The sequence below is a fragment of the Ascidiella aspersa genome, chromosome 6 (assembly GCF_963924565.1).
Source record: "Ascidiella aspersa chromosome 6, kaAscAspe10.2, whole genome shotgun sequence".
NCBI lineage: Eukaryota > Metazoa > Chordata > Ascidiacea > Phlebobranchia > Ascidiidae > Ascidiella > Ascidiella aspersa.
Window position 1 is genome coordinate 25,582,759 of NC_139452.1, and position 23,212 is coordinate 25,605,970.

Consider the following 23,212-nt stretch of genomic DNA (forward strand, 5'->3'; position numbering starts at 1 on the left):
TTTCCTATTTTATTAATTGCTTTACGCATAATTAGATGAAACAGTCTAATAACCACCTAAAACTAGGTCTTTTGGAATAGCAAATAAAATAGCAATTAGTAATTGCAGGCAAAAGTAGAATAAAAAAATAGCCTGGTTAAAGTTAAACTGTAGGCAAGGAACTTGTTTCATGTATAACAAACCATCGAATATCCCTTAAAATTAAACTAAAATCCAGTTATAGTTGGTCACTTTTGAAACGAAAATGAAAATTGTGCGTTCGGCTCATCCGACTTACGTAAACGGTGAATCACAAAAAGCCCCGAAACAATCCAAAGCAAGCGAAAAGTTTGTTTTGTACGACGTAATGAGGTAGCGCTTACGTGCGGAATGTGATGGAATAGGGACAGACGCTGTCCAGGCGTTAGGTTACGTGATCGGCGTCTGCGGTTGCCAAAACACAAACATACGTTGGAATCGTTCGAATCACGAGCTCTGCTTACGTGGTAGATTTGTATCAGTAATTTGGTGGAACAGCCCTATATAGTACTAGTAGCATATTGCGCTTATAACATTGCTTGCATATGTTTTGCTTGTCATGTATTTAGTGAGTATACAACTTCCGTGCTTCGTCCGTTTATATTTTTACGAAGATTATAATTCACTGCGTACCGCCGGCCATTTTAATAGCGGATATGTCTAAAATTATACTTTTAAAAATATATTTTGAAATAACAAAATTGTCAAATACTTTATATTGTAAAAATTATGTACAATTTTAAAGCAGCTTTTAGCCCTTGCTGTTAGCAAGTAAAGAAACTCTGAAAATGTCTGACTGGGACATTTTATCTTTTCAAAAATCATGAATATTAGTTAAAATGTCTTAAATAGAAAGATAACAGTTTTCAACCTAAAAATAGAGTTAGCTTTTCAACCTTTTTGGTTTTCCCATCTGTGTAGTGTAGTACTGTAGTACCAGACTGGAAACTAGACTAAAAAAATGTTATATTCTAAGACACGATTATTAATAACATAATATACGGAAAAGCGTAAGATCAACCCAAATTTTGTGTGTTTTGATTCATTTTTTGCAGCTAAACGCATTTCAGAACAGATTTTCCAACCTGTTTGTACTGTTCTTAACTTGCGTTTTGTTCTGTTGTATTTCTTAGTTATTTGAAAATTGTATAATGTGTAGGAAATGTTGATCAACACTCTTTATTCCTTAGTGTTTTGTTTTGTCCTTTTTGCTGGAGCATGCAATGCTGGGAAGAAGGAAGACGAAAAATGCTTTTGTGATGTAAGGAAAAAAATCTATGATAGTTGATACTTTTTAAAAGCTAGATTTTTATTAAAACCACAAGGATAGACTCTGGGCGCTGGTTTAGAATCCTACCACAGTTTCGTCTGTAAGTTTATATGCTAACATTATGTATCTGGGTTAGGATGCGTGTTAGCGTTTAGATGGCTCTAATATTACTATAATATATAGTTATTCTCCCATATTTATTTCTTCCTGCGCTAGACTCTGCTTGTTTGTGTCAAGAAATACCCCATTTTAAGTAACACATCTTATGTCTAATTAGATGTTCCTTTTCTAATAGTTCTTTGCTTTGTATAAAAGATTTTTTTCTTTTTATTAGTTAACAGGTCCAATTGATGACTGCTTTTGCGACATCCAAACTCTGGAAGCTTTCAACAAACAACAGATTTACCCACTGCTTTCTGAACTCGTAAAACAAGATTTCTTCCGTTATTATAAGGTTTGTCCCAAATATATTAAGAATTACATTGTTACAGTGTTTTAATTTCATTAAAATATTTTGTTATAGCCGCAAAACATGTTTGCGTAGTGATCAACTAGTACTACAGTTTCGAAATCCCGCATTACTCTAGAGCAGTGGTTCTTGACCTTTTTGCTTGCTGGACCATTTTAAAATCACCAACCAATTCTCATACCCCTTTCTAGAATTGCGTAACAAAACCGTTGGAATTTCATTTTTATACAAGTGACTGAATATAACGCAGTCACACAATACGAAAATGTGAGTTAGTTTTCATTTAACTGAGCAAAGAAATAAATTACAGTAAGATAATTTCTGTTTCTGACTCAGCATCCCCGCACCCCCTTGGAATTGTGTGTAACTTGTGTGGAAAACGTTTTTAAGCGAGGTTTTAATGGGACATTTTAACTTTGAACTATTTCACAGCATAACAAAATAATAGGAATTCTACAAGATTTGCTAACTGTTAATATTGCTATTTTAGGTGAACTTGTTCAAGATCTGCAAATACTTTGATGGTGATGTCGGACTGTGTGAAAATGAGTCTTGTGGAGTAAAAATATGCTCAGAGGTACTTAATTTGATCAATGGTTTCCCCGAACCTTTTTTTAATTATAGACCTTTATTATAACATCATTAAGCTAAACACAGAACTTTTAGGACTAACCTTATCCAATAGTTTTGTAAAACTAAGCCTACATTTATAGTTATTAGTGATCTTTAAATGCAATACTGTAAATTTATACTAAAAAAAGATTTAATTGAAAAACTTAAACATTCAAGAATTGTTGCCACACACAATAAAATCTGCCCAACTCATGCAACCATTTAGGAGCCCTTTTGGGGTCTGTGGACCCCTAGTTGGCAACCACTGCATTAGATAAACATGCGAAAAATAAGTTTATTGTAGTAGAACACTAAATGTCCCGGCCATAATATTAAGCAACCAAGATTTAAGTGGACAGCTGTAGCAGGCCATAAATTTTGCAGGACGACATTCCTGTTGGATTGAGAAACGGAAACTTCAACAAACCTAATACAGAAGATGGCGATCCTAGTGACTTGGATTGCACGAAACGAGTTACTCTGGGGGATGTCAATGGCACTTTGAGGTTGGTGTTTTTAAAATTCAGAAATTTTCATTTTTTTTTAAATTTGTTATTAATTTTTTGCATGGTTATTAATTTTTTGCATAATCAAAAATTGCAATACAATTTGCTGTTTAACAATGCCACCTGATTTCTAAATTTGTTATTTATTCACATTGCTTTGACCTGTGACATGATTTTTGCGATACTTTATTGGTTTGTAAGATGTTAGTGAAACAGTAATTTAGCTTGATTCTTTATTTAATATTTTAAGTGTTTTTCTATTTCGCATCCTTTTTTCCTGATAATGTATAAATTGAAATATGTTGTCGGCCAGATCATGACAGGCCAAACAATAGATGTAATGATAACTAACTAGTTGTCTCACAGCTAATATTACCTCATGAATATTTCATTTAGCATTTCTTTACTTCCAGCAATGTCACAATGGATACCCTCGACAGCTGGGATCGTCATGACGATGATACTTTCCGTTTTTGTGACATCGATGGTAAGATTTCAAGGCAATTATTTTTATCCAAAAAAAAAAAAAAAAAAATCAATAAACCAAGACGCGCAGTTTGTTGGCACCTAAAAGTTTTTGAAATAGTATACAAAAAAATAATGATGATTTTTATTAAGTTTTACAATTATGTATGTTAGTACACCGCAAGCTACCTATGAAACATAAGCCGTAATCGTTGGTCAAAAAGCAGCTTCGAAGGGCTAGATCTCAGTTCTCAACACACATATGTGTGTGCATGTTTCATTGAATTGTGTATATTGCAGTAATCGTCCCCCTACTAAATATTTTAGCAAGATTGTTACCTAGATAATTATCATCTCTAAATTAATACAAAGGCGCATATCTGTTTTGCTTTCAGTTTAAACATGTTTCTGTTTTAGTTAATGACATCTATTGCTTTAAAAAAATATAGATAAATCATAGATTACCTATATATATATATATATAGTTCATGTTCAGAGTTAAATAGCACAGCAGATTTTTCAAAAATTGTAAGCCCATTGCCTAATTTTATGCATGTTAGTCTTATGTATTTCAGATGATAAATCAACAGATTTGCAATACATTGACCTGGTAGCAAACCCTGAAAGATACACCGGATACAAGGGCCCCATGGCCTGGCGGATTTGGAGCGCTATTTATGAAGAAAACTGCTTTATGTAAGTATTTTAACTCTTGAAAATACAGTTATGTAGTTTTTTAAACAGATTTTTTTTTCATTGCTTTGGTAAGGTTTTTGTAAAAGTAATCACAGGTTTTTTTTTTCTGAGATAGAAAATTTCTTAGACAGAAAATTTTTTTTAAGATAGACAATTTTTTCCAAGTTGTAGCATAACTAACCATGACACTTAATTATTTGTCATTCAAAATGCTAATATAAATAATAACGTCAAACTGTAATATATATAAGTAGTTGAATAATGACGGATGTGTACTGAAAAATGTTTGATCATTGAGTTTAAATAAACATTTAAATAAACTGACGCACTCAATTCTGTTTACTTGGCCTTTAGGCGAACCAATATACATACATTAACAGGATTCAACAGGTTAAATGTAAATATCTATATGCCGTAAAATTAAAATGTTTTGTTAGGCCGGAAACAATGACACCTAACAGCAATCCAATCTTCGGCAGAGTGCCAGCTGGTATGAAATTATTTTGTAATTGACAAAGTAGTATATTATCTGTAGATTGCAATGTGTTATCTAACTGTCAATAATATGTAGATGGCTTGCATTGCCAATACATCATATTACAACCTGATATACATGTAACGCAATGTAGAATGTTAGAAACATTTAACCGTTTCAGATGCTACACAGCTTTAAATACAAATGAAAAACTGTCGGGGAAACAAAAATGTGATTTTGCTGGCTAGATGTTATTGTAGGGCCAGTGCAATGCCAGCATATGTTTTACAATTGTAGCTGACTAATTTTTTACTGATTTCCACGAATTGTAATCGTCCCCCTAGTTTGTTGTTTAACTCTAGGATAACTCTAGTTTTTCTTTGACTGTGAGATAAAGTGGATATTGTATTTTTATCACAATGACATATTCGTTGTCAGTGTGACACACAAAACCATGCTAACTTTTTTTTGATATAAAGCTGATATAAAGGCTTTATTGCAATTTAAAAGAAAATTGTTAAAGGTATTAAACCATTATAGAAAAGTATGTGCACACCGATCATATTTAATTAAAACTAAGAATTTGTATATTAAAAAAAAAAAGTTTTACAGTTCGTTTTTTCAGCCCCTGTATAGTACAACTTGCTTATTGTCCGGCTTAATTAGTTAATTTTATTTGCATGCATACAGTAGTATTAGCATATGAGGTCTTTTTGTTTGTTTTAGCTTTTAGCCTGTCATAGTACTTACTATCATCTTAGTTGTAGGTTGTAGCATACAATAGCTTATGTAGTATACATATATGGTGTTGGTTACGGCAATATTAACTGTTTGTAGGCGACACAAAGAAAAAAGTGGCAATTACTAACAGTGACCTAGAGGGTGAGTAGAATGTCAATGGTGGTGGTCGCGTTATTTTATCTTTTATTAAGTTGTTTCCTGAATTGTAACATTTAGAAATATTTTAGCACATCATTTTTTCCCAATTTCTGGCCAAAAACAATTAACTATGTAATGCAAATGTTTTCTTAATTTGCTGAATGGTTATTATAAATGAGTAATTGTTTTTATAGTTTTAAGTTTAAAACAAAGCCTAGCAGGGTTATAATAAATATAATCGTTCAGTCAAATTCTGTCAATCACTCAATATAGTCAAGCTCATATGATAAGCTCGACAAGTCATCAAACTAGCAAGGATGTAATTACGTGTGATTAGTGAGTCATGCCTTCCCCACTGTTGGTTTAGCCATCTGGTCATATCCCATGGCTCTATGAGTGTTACTCTAGTAGTAAATTTGTGACCAGCCTATATCTTACTTTTACGCTACATTAAAAAATGAAGGTATCATAGATCTTTTAAATCTTTATGTTAACAAATGTATAATTTTTGTTTTGCGTTATTTTAGAGTTTATTTTAACCACAGTAAATATGACCAAAAGCATATCTTTCTTTTAAAGTTTAAACACTATTAAAAATGAAGCTATAATTTTTTTTAATTTCTATGTTAACAAATGTATAATCTATGTTTTGCAGCACTAAAAATTAGATTATTTGAACCACAGTAAAAAAATGGCTGACCCCCACACCTTTATTTAGGTTAAACAGATTGAAGTTTAGTAAGGCAGTAAATTGACAACAAACCATTTATCTTTATATTATATATATGTTATATATTAATACACCTTATCAAGGAAACTAAAACTGGCATTAACACCTTTCAGGAATGTGTTTGGAAAAGCGAGTCTTCTACCGAGTTATTTCTGGACTCCACACCAGCATAAACACCCATCTGTGCGCCCTGTACCTGTTTGAAGGTTTGTCCATTTGTATGTTTAGCTAATGGGTGGCTAATGACCTGTACTTAATCATCCGCTAATGGCCACACAAGACGGCTTCCGGCAGTTTTTTTTTCAACAAACCTATTTTGAATGTAAATTGCGAATGAGTTTTCCACTCCAGCATAATTGTAAAATAGCCGATCTTTATCAAGGGAATAGCTAAAAATAAATCAATATTATTTTGTCTACGTTTCAAAGAACACCATGTTTTTTACCATGTGTTTTGCTGAGTGTTGTAAACAAGTTTTTATGAAATGACATTAGTCCAAGTCAAATCTTTTCAAAAAATATAAACTTCAAGTAATTAGTTGTCCAAGTCATGTCCCAGTCAAGTCGTTATTTGCACAAGTCAACTTTAAGTCAAGTCATTATTCTAGAAATAAAACGATAAACTATTGTATTTGGCAAACTTGTCCGATTATGAGCAAAAACTCAACTAAAAAATAACAAAAAACAACATATAACCAGCTTATTGTTTTACATGTAAAACCGAATTGTGATAAATAGCCCAAATTTAATAAAAAAATGTAAAAATAAATCACTTTTTAACCCTTATTTGACCGAATGTCTAAGCCCAAGTTAAGGCATTTATTCAAAAAGACCAAATTCAAGCCATTTATTCAAACAGACCAAAGTCAAGTCATGTTAACTAAATGACTTAAGTTAAGTCATTACAACAATGGTTGTGCTTGGTTGGCAGATGGTTGGGGTGAACAACAATGGGGTCCGAACCTCGATGAGTTTCAAAAGCGCTTTGGTCCCCATTTGACGAGGAATGAAGGAAAGGCGCGACTCATGAACTTGTACTTTATCTACCTGCTTGAACTACGCGCCCTCTCAAAGGTAGTTTTGTTTGTTTTTAAAGTTTTCAGTAAGAAAATGCTGTACCTTACCTGTTTAAGTGACAAAGTTGAAAAATATCACTGGTGTGCTTCTAATTGAAATGAAAACGGTTTTATGAGCAAAATGCTTGGTGTTTTTTTTTATTTATTCTTAAGCAAATAAAAACCCATATTAGAACATAGCCTACTAGTGGGAATTTTCTGAAATTTTCATTAGTCTAGGAAAGTTGGTATAAATTGATGCACTATGTAGCCTTCTATAAATTTGTAACTTTTGCTATTTTCTTTTGAATAACAACATAAATTTTAGGACAAAAAAAAGTTTTATGCTCCAGTGTTTTTTTTCACAAAAATATGACTGTAAAAACATGCACAACTGTAGTTTTAACTCATACTTCCCTGCCATTTTTTGGCGAGAAACTATCTACACAGAATCGCAATATTCATACTATAAAAGCTAATCTAGCCTAATAAAAGCGAGAAGCATATGAATTACAGGATATTGAAAGGGGAGGTATAACATAATTCAGTGGGGAGATTCGCCTAAACCTTTTATTATGAGTTTAAGGATGTCTGGCTTTATGAAAATAATTGTATAAAAGCCTGCTTGTCGTTAAAACAGGGATTATAATATGGCTGTGAGTTGTAGTGTGGAAACTAAATAAAATTTCAGTACAAAATAAATTCTTCCTATTTTTACTTAAATATGTATAGTACTCTGGGCATCCTACGTTCACCATTCCAATAGGCTTTTTTAAGCAAATTTTATCTGTTTAGTTTTTAAAAAGTCTATATGTTTTAAGGTTTCGTCGTATTTCAATCGCAACAGCATAGTTCTCTTTACTGGAAATACAAAGGAGGACCGAAAGACCAAAAGGATGCTCACCAACTTGTTGAAACGAACCAAGTAATACTAAACCTTACAACATTATTCCGTAAAGGTTATATAAAAATACCTAACTAAAGTTTTCAAGTTCGCGTTGGCCACCCAAAACCATGTCCTATCACCGTTTATTTGATTGTGACAACTTTGCAGTATACACTAAACACCAAACTATTTCCTCACATACATCTACACCTAAAGTCGTTTTCTGAATTCCAATAGCTAAATAAGACGTTTTAATTATCAAAAATACTTTCAAAAAACAAGCCCGGACAATTGAGTTTTTACTTTTCGTATTAATCTCTACCGGAATGCAGAAAAAAGTTCAGAGATGACGTCTCGAAGTTATTTCATAGCTTTAAAGCAGATAACCCATGTAAACATGAAATTATTTGTGCACTAGGAATATGAAACCGAAATATTTTATTAAATACATTAAAGAAGATTGCGCAGGGTAGCCTGATAAAAAGTGACATGTCTGGTATAATAAGAACATTTTTACAACATAATTTTACGGGAACGCCGCTGTTCCGGCTTACTTTCACCACTGCTACGGCGTTTTCGTTTGCAATTCCAATTTGCAAAAATTATTAAAAGAAAATGCCGTGGTCATTGTAAGTGTCAAAACAGAGTAAAGTTTACTTCGCATTCTATTAACCTATTTGAGCCTCGGAGACTCCCAAGCACAGCCAAAGCAAACCTCGATTTTTTGCTAATTTCAGAAAGTTCCCGATGCACTTCGACGAGGGCATTATGTTTCAGGACGATAACGCCAAGCAGCTCAAGCGCGAATTCGTCAACCGCTTCCTGAACGTGACTCGCATCATCGACTGTGTTACTTGCGAAAAGTGCCGCCTGTGGGGAAAGCTGCAGGTATCATACAGTGTTTTAACCAAGTCATTTTGAAATGACTTATTTGAATTCCCAGTTAAGTCATCTTAAAAATAACTCGGGTCCAAGTAAAGTCATTTTAAAATGACTAAAGTCCAAGTAAAGTCATTTTGAAATGACTTAGATCCCAGTAAAGTCATTTAAAAATGACTTAAGTCTCAGTAAAGTATTTGGAAAATAACTGAAGTCCAAGAAAGTCTTTTGCAAAGCTACCAATTCAAGTCCAAGTCATCGGTTTCCCAATAAGTCCCAGTCAAGTCAATATGAGAGCAAGTCAATTTTAAATTATGACATTGACATAAAATAATGTAAAATTATAAAAATTGGTGCACTCGTCCGATTACGAGTAACAATTCAACTAAAAATAACACAAAAGCAATGTACAGCAATCAAATTGTTTAATGTAGAAAATTTGAGATAAATTCGAGTCCAAGTCAAGTGATTTGTCTAAAAGGCTTAAGTTAAGTTAAGTCATTTAAGTCAAAAGACTAAAGTCAAGTCAAGTGATTTGAAAAATAGTGACTTAAGTGCACTTACGAAGTCGATTGAAATGACTTATCCTACCACAGCGAAACAATATGTTCCATGCTGGAGGCCTCCTAAACTTATTGCAAGTATGGGCCCATATGCTGTGCGTTTTTTGTAAGACGGGTCGTCTACCATCTAAATCAGACCTGGGTAAACTACGGCCTGCGGGGCAAATCCGACCCACGGCTTGAAATGTGCATTTACGCTTTTTTAGTAACTTTGGAATATTTTATTTAATAAACTACACAAGCAAGGCATCCTTACTTATTTCTACTCTTACCAGCTTATCAAGGCTAAAATATGTATTGTATAGCTATCTTTATAATGGGATCATACAAGACATTTTCTGTCTCTCGTGTGGCCACCTGTAAAACATAATTTCCCAGCCCTGATTTTAAGCAAAGGTTTTCAAACTTTTTAGCTTGCGGTACACTAAAAAACTTAAATACTTCTCGGAACACTTTATGCAGAACAACAATATGGTAACTTTACATTGTCCACTTTACAACAAACGATATTCATATAAATATTTCAATAGTATCAATTTCGTTTAAGATGGTGAGTATTTAACATTTAAATGCTTGGGTGTGTACCTATATAATACATTTTCCGAAATTTCCAAAATGTTCAAGGCACGCTTAACAATCTCTCCAGGCACACTAGTTTAAGAATCACTGACTTAAAGGTTGTCAAACACTGTCTTACGCTTAGTCGAATATCGAGCACAAAGGCCCGGATGTCGTTAGTTCCTGAACTGACAGACCAACTACCATATAAAGTCGTATGGCGTACATTATTTAAATATGCCTGACAAAGATTCGTCTTAATATGGTGTTCGTCACTTTTAGTAACAATCCAAGAAATAACAGGGTTTTAAAGGTCTGCATGGTTGATTATATGAATTTGTGAATGTGAATGTTGCTTGGGGGTACTTATTTGTTCTTACTATCAAAAATTGAATTGCGATTTGTAGAAAAACGTCGTGGCCATTTTTGAAATCAGCAACTCAAAATTAACCAAAAACAATTTTTACTTTCTATACAGCAAAATCGCTGCAGGCTTATGCTAGCATTATGCCTATTTCATCTTTGCCATTTACCCAACTTGCCGAAACGGTTACAAATTACCAGAGCAGCTATTTTTAATTACATAAATACATATGTTTCTCTCATGTCACGTTTTGCTTCATGCAGACGAAAGGACTCGGGACGGCCTTGAAGATCTTGTTTTCGGCCAAGGAAATCGACACAAGCACCAAACCTCCGTTCAGACTTGTTCGCCAAGAGATCGTATCGCTTATCAACGGCTTTGCAAGGTAAACTTCTCGACTTTTATTTCAACCTATCGTCATACCAGTTTGAGCGGGTTAACGTTCATCTCGGCCTAAATGCCATTTGAATTGGCGTAAACACTAATTGGGAATCTTAAACCAATCTTTTTTTTTTCGAACAAAACATAAGAAATTAACATTTTATCAAGTGCGAATTTAATATAAAAAATACTAGCATTTTATCAAGTGCGAATTTAATATAAGCATGTCTTAGTATTGCTTTTTCAATATTCCATTCTGGAGAAATGTTGCCCTGGACTAATCACAACAAACAATGTTAACGCGGGCCTCTTAAAAACTGCTGCAGTTGGCGACCCAAACAAATTAAAAGTGCAGACCAATTTTGGGTCGCGACCATATGTTGAGAAACACTGATCTAAACACTATACTATACATACTGCAAAAAGTTCTGTGAAAAATATAGAGCCCAACTTGTATTAGGTGGGGGGCGTAACATCTTAAATAACCGATTTCTGTGTATTTTTATTAAAAAAGTATATCTAATTTCTAGCCAAAAAAAAACTGTTATTTGTAGCTATAAAGCGAAACAATTTTGTCTGAAGGCCATGGAATTTACCCTAAATTTGATTTTACACTTAACACGTTCAACTATTATTCGAATAACATCACAAATTATTGACATTTTCGTGCTGTCCAATTTTAGGCCTTTAAAAAGCTAAAAATTTTCTTCGCAAAGTTTTTGAATTGTTCGTAACCCACATAGGGAAAAATTGCCTTTTTGTGCTCCCATTTTAAACATCACGCTCGCTTAACCGAAACACACCTATAAAAATCTCTCCTTCTACATTGGCAGACTTTCGGAGAGCATCAACTTCCTGGAAATGTTCCGACAGATGCACAAAGAAATGCACAAAGACGGTCACGTTGAACTGTAGCACCGACTGGGGCAGCCAATCGCAGCCTACATCACCAACAAAAAAACGTCTTTTTTTCTTGCTCAAGCGTAGTGCAATACCCTTCGCATTTTTCTGTAAATGAAGCAGCTTCTATCTAAAAGTCTAAAACTCTAGGCTGACAGTCTACGGATGTCCGGTGATTGAGATCATAGGCGCCGAACTTTAATGTCAGGGTGTTATTTTCTATACAGTGCAAAATTCCTTATTAATTAGATAAAAATGTGAGCCCTTAGATAACAGCTTTGCCTGTTATCACTGAGCCAACCATTTCGCCTTTCAAAACCTTATTTTCCACCTTTAGGCTCAACGTCGCTCTCACACAAAAACGCTCTGCACACCGACGTTCGGCGCCTATGCTTGAGGTTTTATTCATATACCCGATATTTTGGACAAACGATCCGACACCAAATGTCATTACTAGGGCGAATATTTTTTGACCTAAAAATTAAGAAATTTTGACCTGAAAAATTAAAATTTTGACCTAAAAATATTTTTTTTTGCCAAAATTTTGACCTGTTAGAAATAAATTGATTTAAATAACCTAGGCGTCGTTATTCACACGTTTTTTATAACGTTTATTGGTCTAATGAAGATATAATACGGTTGAAAAGACTTATATAAATCAAAACAAATTTGACAAATTTTGACGTAACGTGTAAATTTTGACAAAATTTTGACTTTTTTTGACAAGTCAAAAAATATTCGCCCTAGTCATTACTATGCGGAAATAAGCAAAGTAGATGTAATTGAACCGAAGGCATTTTACCAGTTTTTTTTACTTTAGGGTTAAGAAGTTGATTAACACTTATTCAGTTTTCAAGGAAGAAATGCTGCGTTTGGTCAAAAATCAAGTCCAAAATTGATATTTTAACTTATTATCGGACGAGCACTATCCTAGTATCGGCCGAGAACCGATACTTACACTTGGGATCGGGTATCGATATTATCGGACATCCTTCTTATGGCGCTCTTTTTTTTCGCAAATTTGCTTGCTGTGGGTGAGTAGCTTCGGGTTCAGCACATTTTGTAGATTTACAAAGTAGTTCGCTGCGAACGCTATAGAGTCGTTTTTTTTTCTAGTGTGTCTTTTTGGCCATAGCTCCGCGCAACATTTCATCGCTTTTCAATTATGTGTTCTAAGTTGTTCAACCCGAATAATTACCTCCTTTCTGCAAAGGCGAACTTTTAACGAGTGGAAAATTGAGTGGAAATTGGCATTTCGCAAGTTGTTCTTTCAAAACTTTCTGTAACTTCATTCTTTTTCTTGTTGCTTACTTTTCTTTTCTCCACTTTCGGTTGCAAGTCAATACTACTTTGTCGTTTGTTTTGTTGCGAAAATTTGCACACAAGGTATGATGGATTGCGCGAACTATTATCACCTAAATCTACACTTTTATTCCAGGTAAAAAATACACGCCGTTTTTAGGTAACACGCAAAAATACATAAAAAAAACTAGGCAATTGATCCCCAGTAACAGCTGCTTTAGTTTCAAGGTATGGTATTCGGTGGTTCTTTGTCCTTCAAATGGCTACATAAAGCGTATACTTATCATTAGTTGGGTGGCGGATATGACAATTTAGTAACTCAATACTTTTTCCTTCCGTCATGGCAGCAACGCTGTTAAAACCATCTCTTTAACTTAGCGTTCCGTGCGACGTTTATGCAGTATTAGGCGACTTCCATGGGTCGCTGGTTCGAATCCCACTGTTACCATCGGACTCTCAAAACATATTACGTCATCGCTGGAAGCCTTGGCGATTTCATTTTACTGAGTTGTTACTTTATTTATAGAAATCCGTTTATGTACGCGTTTGTATCCGTTCGTTCGTTTGTTTGTTTTCTTGTTCTTTAGCGCTTTTAAAAGTAAATTATTGGGTGTTTTAACGTACTGGTGAAATGAAACCACTTTATATACATTATTCAGTTGATGTGCATATCGTTTTTAAACCAGGGATTTAACTGGGGTAACGTGGACTAGTTAAGTGGGTTATTATGGTCTAGGCCTGTGCCTCTCAAAGGGAAAAAAATGGATAAAAACCAAGTTATTTAGTCGGCTATATGTAGTGATTTGTGAAGCAATAATAAACCAAAATACAAATACAGTTAAACAGATGCACGGCTATCACGTGGCCATTAACTACATGATAGAATAATAATAAATAACCCGCGGCCCATTAAAATTGCTTGAAGGCCCACAGTTTGCCGACCACTGCTGTGGGGTATGGATTAGGATACTTTAACCTCTAGTTTAGGGCCTTTTTAGACAATTGTTAACAGCTTTCAATAATAATATAGTAGTGTTTGCAACGCTGCATTTTTACAAAGGTAATTAATTATAATAGATTTAAAGTGATTAAGAAGTATAGGCTGTGTAATTACGACGTACTTTTGTTATAAAAATATTTTTAAACAGTTCACCAACAATGACAAAGGTATACCATGTGAAGACGTTTTGCTCAAAATTGACAGTAACCAAACGGTGTGAATCTAAACCAGGATCCACCTAACGTATTTACCAGTAAGCCAAACATAGAACGAGCAACGCGATAGATGTCTTGGTAGCTGCAATGATGATACACTTGTGGTACCGGTAATTTTTTTATAAACTTCACAGGATAGCTGAAGGTAACTTGGTGTACCAAATGAAAATTCGCATTCAACCATAGTGAATACTGGTAAGCTATGTTACCACTGATGTAAAGTTTACTTGGATTATTAAACTGCCTCATTCGTCTAGGTTTCACTGCATTTTTAATCCCTACTCTGCTCTTGTTACAAGTGTCAAATTTCACTCCACAACCTCGCCACAGACAAAAAAAATATAAAATAGTGATTGAAACGCATAAATACAATATTTATCTTCCATTTTGTCTAATTGTCTCTCACAATGAAGCTGAGTGAACTATAACTTTCGCTATAAGGTGCTGTAAAGTATAACTGTTTATACAATGGCTGTGGAGTAGGTTAAAGACAACCCTTGTCCGAATCCGGTATAAAATTGAACGCGAGTCCGACTATATGGCAACATGTGCGATATACAGTTTGTGGCCTTATCCGTTTCGAAATTTGGCACTGCGCATGTCGGATTCGGGGCTCGGCTAACTAGTCTTACGTACTCAACTACTTGAGTCCCAAGTCCGATACCAGCAAAATTAACAGACTTTTTTAAGTCCAGGAGTTTTACTCGGCAGCTAAAAATGGTGCACGATTCAGCTGAAGTTAATGCGATCCAAAAATGTTTGGAGAATTATCTGTGTCACAACGACGAATATTTAACTGATAAACCTGGGATGCGAAGTCGGACTCAACAAAGTTATTTTATTGGGCTGGAGTCGTACCATCTCACGTAAGTAAGACTACTAAGAACTTCGTTCCGACGTGCGCTTGCGTAGTTAGAAGTTTCGGAGGCCGAACACTGTTAGTGTAAATCGTGAGGGTGAAATGGGAAGTATTCCACTGGTATAAGGTTAGGTAAATGATGCGACAGCCTTATAGTGAATTGCTAGATATCCACCCTATTTTAAATACGAGGGTGAGTGGAATATTCAAGGATGTGCACATATAGTCGGTTAACTTCGCAAATCGACTATATTTTCTCGGCCAAAGTCGAAAAAGTTAATACTCTGAATAACTCACCGAAACGAGATTTCGAGGTTACGATAATAATAAATAACACTCTTTATATAAAAAAATAATCTTATTCAAATCTGCATAAAACAAGGCCACCAGCAAATATAGGTCATAAAACACATCAAAAAAACGCTAAAAACGAAATAGGAACAACAGCGCTTTCTGAAAGCGAGCAAAACAGTGCTTGGGCCAGACAAAAACGAAGGCAAACAAAGTATATGAAGCATCACGCCATCACGGAATCTTCTTGTCTCTCCGATATGCGCTGTCCAGCATGAGGTGGTCGCCTTCGTAAAAAGAAAACAGCAGCAGAGGAATTGGCACGGTGAGTAGATGCCAGATCGCGTGCGCGTCTAGAGTCCAAAGGATCGGCGCGAAATCGAAGAGCTCGAACGAAAGAAACGCCATCGTGAGTATCACCGCCGTCGCCAGTTTCCGCACGTGGGCGTGCGAGCGCCGCTTGTACCAGCAGAAGCTTAAAAGCGAGGCAGCGTTTAACAGCGCCACGCAAACGTTGGCCTTCATGTTGTAGCCGTAGTCGAAGCGGTTCAGGCTCAAGTAGGCGACGTGGCCTACATAGAGCGCGAATATGACGTGTCCTGACAGCCAGCGATAGCGCGCAGTTCGCTCGAAGCTGGACGCCTCGTAAGTCCAGCGGTGTAGCGACACGTAGAACGAAATTGCCACCATCGACGTGGCGCAGAAGTAGTCGAGACGCTCGGTCCAGGGAAAGTCTCTCGCGTGGAAAACGGTCGACCAGAACCACCCGTTAATGTTGACCGCCGCCTGCACCGCCGCAACTTTAAACATAGGGGCGTCAGATGGCACCGCTTTGCGATAGCGGGAAAAGGCCAAAAGGTTGGAGGCGCCGTTTAGGATTGAAAAGAGACTGGAGGCCGGCTCCTGGGCGCCCAGGATGCGCACAAAAGGCCACTTGCCGTGGAATTGCCGGCAGGGCATCTCGTGCTGCTCGAATACCTCCACCTGAACCCACATGCACGAGTACCTGGGAAAAGTGAAGATGCTTATGCGGCGTTTGTACATCATCGATACTGAGATAACGAGTGAAAAGAGACTCATAGCTACATTTAAAAAGTAAATTTAAGCAAAACAACGCCTTTCTGCAAGGTGGATATAGTCACTGACTTACTGGTCACTGTTCATGGATGTCACTAACCAATTTTATTGCAGCTCAGAAAATAAAGCCCCCTTGATAACTTACCACGACTGACATACATTCCAAAAGCCCACTTGTAATGTAAAGACAGTGAATGTGTACCTTGTTTCGATTGGGTAAAGCAGTGATTACCTTTTTGTAATCACAAGACCATTTCGAAAATTATTAGGCATACTGACACCTCATTTTTCTAAGAAACAACCCGGCCAATATTTTCGCATGACGCGTTTCCACGGATCACCCAATTAGCGTTAGTAGCAAAATCACGTTGCCAATAAGGAGCAAAGAATTGGCTGCGAAAAGCAAGCCTGCAGGGAGATTTGAACTCACAAACCTTGGAATCTGTTGGTTGTCTTCAACCGGTCCCCTGGTTGGGAACTATTGGGTTTAAAGCTCTGAAAGTGGCATCTATATGAGGACCGACAATCAATTTTAAATATCTACTATATTTTTGTACATTCTCATTAAAAGATATCAGTCAAAACATTTGACAAGAAATCCTCTTTTCTCATACTAAAGAAAACAATTTTTTTGCAAATTTTTAACAATAGGTTTAAGACTTTAGTGGTGGCAGCGCTGTTTGCTCAAAAATGAAACAAGAACAAAACTGTTTTGATTAGGATTGCTGTAAACCTGAATAGAATTTATTTCGCAAGGCAACATGACAGAAAGCTATTTAGTTGGCTAGTCTTAGTCAATCTTTGTGTTGCAATTTAACGGCTATTATTCCAGGCCAGGGCTTCGTAAAAAGCGTTTATGCAACTTTTGGAAAGTAACAGTTTTGATTCCTGACAGGATAGTTTAAGTTCATATTTTAACACCCCCATAAAAAATTGCCAACAATTAAGTTGTAAACAATATAAGGATGAGGGATAAATGAATTGCATTACCAAACTTTTTAAACAGTGTCTTTTAAATATTGGCATTAGTCAAAGGGTATCAAAAGCATTTTTTATAACATTGATGAAATTTAAAAATAAGCATAATGGTAAGCCATGTCCTTACATGTTTAACGAAAGAAATAATTGATTTTTTTTATTACCGCAAAAACATTGGCGGCACCATATGGTATTTATTTTTGATTACCAGCAGTATTAGGGACAAGGGACAGGTATGTAAACAACTAATGGCAATTTGTTAAAAAAATACCTTATTAACCATGGACCAGAACAGGTCTATACCAATTTTTAACAAATCAAACCTGTATTTCTTAAATTTAAATTAAAACTGTATTTCTTAAATTTATATATACAGTAAGTGACGATTCCTTCTTAATGACTTAATGACCCTAAATGACACCAAAAAAGTTAAAAAAATGCTACTAACTTGCATTCTTCCAAGCAACTCCAGCCCATTAGTTTCATATATGTTGACTGCATTCTATCAAACTCACCATTGCTACAACTAGCTTGACATGTTCCAAGACAGCTCTAAAAACAAAAAGGAAATTAATGGCCCACCTGCAATCTGCATATAAGCAACCTGTGATCAAAATACCATACCAAAAATACTAAAATTTTCATATAACATCGGACAAAACTTAAGTTATTGTAAGTAGGTTAGCAAACACATTTAATTGGTACACTACACCAGGGGTGTTCAAATGATATCTGCCATGATCCATCACAGCCAAAACTGACAACATGACGATCCACTAAAATACGAATAGTAAAAATATTGGACATGCTTTAATTTTCATGGTGCCCTGGACTTGGAGCTTCAAGTTCGGATTTAGATGGGAAAAAAATTGGCAAGAAAGGCCAAGTTACAAAGATTTTAAGCAGAGTACTAGTTTGACCCTTTTCATTCAAAAACATAACCAACTCTTTACAAAGATCCAACAACCTATTCAAAGCATTGCCCTTACTTAGAAAGGTATTTTCTTTTCAAGTTTTTTTTAAGACTACATTGGAAGATCCACACAAAAATTAAAAAGATCCACTACGGATCACGATTTTGCCAGTGTAAAAATGAACATTTTATTCACATAAATAGTGTGGTTGTTCTTAGGTAACAAGTTTTGCTCTGTTGCACTTTATGACTTTACCAAACCTTTAGCAAAACACTTTCAGTGCCTTTATGCTAAAAAGTTTCCTCAAATATGGCCCAAACATAACCTTATGTCGAAAAAAAATTTGATTGACATAAATTAAAAGATACAGTTTTTGGGTTTAGTAAAGATAATAACTTACCAGATAGTCTTGTGATCTGTCTCCGATTGATGCATATACACTTAAAGAAAGTGAGAGCAGAAGAATAAAACATGCAATTGTGTGATTAGCTTCCATAAGCATTTTCAAGGGAAGCTAAATCTAATGTAGGTTAGATATCTAAAATATAAACACAAATTGTATTGTTATCTGAGGGCTAGTTTTACATCAAAGACAGTTTTATACAGTTTCAGATTAAAACCACATATTTCAAAATAAATAGGTTATGCTGCAATAAACTAAACCAATTAAAATGTCATGCCTCAGATCACCAACATTATAGACTTCACCAACTACTAAACCTAAAATAAAAAACATTTATACTGTAGATATATCAGCATGAAAGTATATTGGAGCTATGTTGTTTACCATATAATTTAAGGCTTGCCAAATTATTTAAGGAAGGATGCAGTAAAATGATCTGTCACATTAACAGCTTAGTAAATTAAAAAAAAATGTATAACATTGTATACTTATAATTGTGCTTTAGAACATTGTAAATCATGGGCCACATACCACACAGATGTACATACAGTCACTTAAAGGCTCGTTGACACTGCAGCTGCACTAAGCTGAGCAAAGTGTAATTTGCATTTAAATTCTATTGTGACGAGCGTTTCACGCTTTGCTAAACTCACGCAGCTGAAAAAAACTACGCTTTGGAATGATTTTTACACTTTGCTAAACCCAAGCCCAGTGCAGCTATAGAAAAAAAAATGTTACTTTTTGGAGCGATTCTTTAAGCCCAGCACAGCTCAGTGCAGCTGTAATGTAAACAGGCCTAAGGTAGAATATTTACACAATCGTAACATTCAAATTAGACAAAATATTGCACATATAATTATCAACACAATTAATGTTAATTTTGCATCTCTGGCTGTCCGACAAAGTACCTACAATTTTTGACTAAACATTTTCCGATCTTCTCCAGCTGCGGGAACATTGCGCTCATCCCATATCACAACACCGTCACAAGCGCAAACCCGCTTCTCATTTTGCAACAAACCAGCGGAGCGGGCGATAATTCCACAAGCGACGCCTGTTCCCGAGTTGCCATCCCTCGCTGAAGATCCGCCTTGGCCATCGTCGGGTCTTTCGTGAATCACCATCGACCTTCCTATGATGTCCCAGATCTTGACCTGACTATCAAGAAAGCGAAACACAGATCTGCCATTGTTTTGCGCCTTTATGTTACCGAGATCTCCGACATGGCGTTCCGTCTCTTCCCTCTTTCCGTGCCTTCGCCGGAAAGGATTGAAATGGTCGCCGCAGCTGGCACAGCCGTTGGAAACGTCACCGAACTCGTGAATGTTAAAGCCGTGACTTCCTGGCGACAGTCCGTCCACAGTTCCTTCGATTAAGCACTGGTTTTTGTCCAGTTGCAGCATCCTGATTATTCCCTTTGAGTTGGGCCCAGAAATTTCAGCCACAGCAGCACCCAGATGTTTACCGTTTATATTTGTGCCATGGCCAATCAATGCTGCTCTTTTGCCTGTTGTTTCTATGATGTCTTGCACAGCATGGAAAGGTTTGTTTGTTTCGACAACAACCTGCTGCTTTTCCAGGTTAATTGAAACCATTTTCACCGAGTTTTCACTGAGAACTTTTTGCACTGCGTCGGTGCAAGACTTGCATGACATTTCAACGGCAAACTCCATTTGAATGTCCACGCTCATTTTGGTCTTTTTAGTCAGTTGAAAACAACAAATTAATGTTAAAGCTTCCAGAACAAAGAGATTTTTGCATAAAAATGTGCTTATAAATTAGGTTAGAGATGCCCCTAAGTATAAGCTTATTTTACCTGGTAGTTTGTGAAGAAAGTTGGGCGCTCTTTTACTTATGTACGTGAAAAGTTATGCAAAAGACAAAACAAAATAATACCGCATATCACAACGCATATTGTTTGGGTTAGGGTGCGGGTGGGTCAAGTAATATTATGTTTATTAATAATAATAACTTGACCCACCCTCAACCAAACGCTAACCCGCACCCTAACCCAAACAATATGCATTGTGGTATGCGGCATTTGAAGAAAGTTTTTCTTTATTAATTTTCACGTACATAAGTAAAAGAGTGCCGAATTAGCTTTAAGGAGTTCGGTTAGTGTTTGGGTGCGGGTGGCTCAAGTAATATTGTATTCATTATTTAATGATATTTCTATAATAATATTACCTACCTTAACCCTTTTATAATTATCCAAACCCAAAAGCTAACCAGGCCCTAATATTCGTGTGGTAGAAGTAGAATTTCAGACCACCTGTCTGTACATAAAGTGCAAATGCATTTTACATTCAGTGGACATAAAGTGCACATTCAGTTCACATAAAGTGCACATTCAGTGCACACTAAGTGCATATTAAGTGCACATTTCGCAGACGCATATTTGGTGCACAATGCGCCCAATTTTTTTTTGAGCCCGCCACCGGTACCGGCTTGGCTCCTTGGTTTTAACTGCTGCACAATGGTGATTTTCGAATTCAGATTCGAAACGGTTCGATGCAAACACGGGAATCACTAATGGGTATTCACCTAACCAAAATGGCATGAAACGCAATAAATAACAATAGTCTACGACAATCAGGGCATCCAATGGCAGAAAAGTCTAGACTTTTAGACCTTGAGGTCCTGGCAATGCACTGATTTGGACCTTTAGGTAAACTCCCGGCGTAGATAAATTAAAAATATTCATTAAATGTTCAGAAAAGATAACAAAAAGTATGAGATAGGATTAATAACACTTGACTCACCTAAACCCTAACGCTAACCCGAATCCTAACCCAAATAATGTGCGTTATTTTAATAATTCTTTAAATGCTGGGGAAAAAAGCCCAAACTCGGATGGGCATAAGATGGTTTCTCGTCCATTGTATTTAAGATTATTACGTCACAAATTGAGGTATTGGGGCCTGAAGCGTTATAATTATTAAATTATCGCACATTATTTGGGTTAGGGCGCTGGTTAGCGTTTGTGGTTGGGTCAAGTATGTTAAACTTAATCTTCTTATGCACATTTGTTAATGCAAATTAGTGCATTGTCCAAGACCTCAAAGTCTAAAAGTCGGACTTTTTGATCCTTTGAATGCACTGATTGTCGTAGACCTTTTTGCTTAGAACTGCACTGATTTCTGACGGATGGGGTGACAATAGGAAGTCTGAAACAGTGCTCTTTAACCTTTTTCTCCAATGTATACTTTTAATAAATTTCGTCCTATAGAAATGCACAAAGGCATAAAAAAGCAGAGGAACGTCACGCAAATGATATTTTTGGTCACAAATCATAACTTGACCCTCATAAACCAAGTAAGTTTTAGAACTAAAAACAGTACATCAAAGAAGAGAAATCGTAAAAGATTGCGTTTATTAGGTTAAAATGATCAAACGTTTTATTTAACTAGACGCGACATATTGATCATATATAGCAATCAAAGAGTGTCTCTAACCTGGCAACCGTAAAGAGCGCCCATCTGCATTTGTAAATAATAACCTGTTTGTTTCGCGTGCTTAGGAAACTTCTGTTTAAAATCGTTTTGTATATTTCCTTTTGTCCGTATGCGCCTAGCTGGCCGTAGTCGGCAACAGATCAGCTAATTCTTAACGCTGTCGTTTCTCGTTAGATTATGTTCACTGTGCGGTTGCCGAAACACAAAACTATTTAATTGCAATGATTTTACGACATATTTTACTGCGCTTCGGGCTGTAATCATTAAAAGCTCAGTTATGCTGGATTTTCGAATGTAAGATAAATATCACACGCTGAAAGCAAGCACGTTGAATTGACCAAACTGGATCTGAAGTATACACAATTACGCATATTACGTTCCACAAAATTACGGTAAAGGCTTGCTCTTAGTGCAAAAATTATTAAATGCCTTTATCTCTTGAAACTCTTAATTTATATAGGTGTCAACTACAACACAACTAACCTTTGGCGGAAGCGAAAATATTAGATACCGGTAGTGTCATGGTACACATAGAATTTGAGCTGAATATGTTTCCCCAATTGGGCATATAAGAATAGCAATGAGCGCCACAGTTTTTGTCAAGTACCTGTACGTAGTTAAAACACGCAAACTTTCATGTTTGCGCCCTTGTAGATCCGCCCGTACACAAGAAGAAAAACATAAATATGCTATTGGCCCCTGCACCCAATATCTCATTTATTGCACTAATTAGGCGTCACATATCACCGCGAACCGAATAGCGTAAGCGAGGGTTTTGTGCACCAAAAGTAGCCTACACTTTACTAAGCCTTATCAGAGAACAAAACATAAAGCAAACAGAATAAATAAATTCAAATGTGAAATAAGCCGTTTCTGTGTATTTTCCCACACTTTTCTGAAATTTTCAAGAAATCTTGCTCTGGTCCGATCTATATAAATCTAACCATGTTTTTTTTGTAAACTATATTGCAGCCAATCCCAGTCATTTCAGCAACCCAACCAACCTAAATGAC

General features: G+C 35.9%; 3 protein-coding genes across 4 annotated transcripts; 1 reads left to right on the forward strand and 2 right to left on the reverse strand.

Moving 5' to 3' along the window:
• Nucleotides 1–377: 377 nt before the first annotated feature.
• On the forward strand, nucleotides 378–13,655 carry LOC146140996 (ERO1-like protein beta). The gene is made up of 14 exons (XM_083391191.1): nucleotides 378–1,279; nucleotides 1,623–1,742; nucleotides 2,248–2,334; nucleotides 2,754–2,875; nucleotides 3,289–3,362; nucleotides 3,916–4,036; nucleotides 4,474–4,526; nucleotides 5,349–5,393; nucleotides 6,234–6,326; nucleotides 7,051–7,193; nucleotides 7,996–8,099; nucleotides 8,798–8,948; nucleotides 10,688–10,809; nucleotides 11,639–13,655. Exons 1-14 carry the CDS (start codon nucleotides 1,181–1,183, stop codon nucleotides 11,718–11,720), a joined length of 1,416 nt encoding a protein of 471 aa, XP_083247317.1. The 5' UTR covers nucleotides 378–1,180; the 3' UTR covers nucleotides 11,721–13,655.
• Nucleotides 13,656–14,999: 1,344 nt separating this feature from the next.
• On the reverse strand, nucleotides 15,000–18,878 carry LOC146140997 (GPI-specific phospholipase A2-like PGAP3). Its single transcript, XM_083391208.1, has 3 exons — nucleotides 18,742–18,878; nucleotides 17,876–17,979; nucleotides 15,000–16,378 (listed from the first exon to the last, which is right to left on the reverse strand). The coding sequence occupies exons 1-3, from the start codon at nucleotides 18,841–18,843 to the stop codon at nucleotides 15,607–15,609; spliced, it is 978 nt and encodes a 325-aa protein (XP_083247334.1). The 5' UTR covers nucleotides 18,844–18,878; the 3' UTR covers nucleotides 15,000–15,606.
• Nucleotides 18,780–20,496, reverse strand: LOC146140998 (copper chaperone for superoxide dismutase-like). Of its 2 annotated transcripts, XM_083391209.1 has the most exons (2): nucleotides 19,657–20,496; nucleotides 18,780–18,879 (listed from the first exon to the last, which is right to left on the reverse strand). In XM_083391209.1, the coding sequence occupies exons 1-2, from the start codon at nucleotides 20,433–20,435 to the stop codon at nucleotides 18,846–18,848; spliced, it is 813 nt and encodes a 270-aa protein (XP_083247335.1). In that variant the 5' UTR covers nucleotides 20,436–20,496; the 3' UTR covers nucleotides 18,780–18,845. The 2 variants fall into 2 exon arrangements, with proteins under 2 accessions (XP_083247335.1, XP_083247336.1); XM_083391210.1 differs by lacking the exon at nucleotides 18,780–18,879 and having other exon boundaries at nucleotides 18,887–20,496.
• Nucleotides 20,497–23,212: the final 2,716 nt, after the last annotated feature.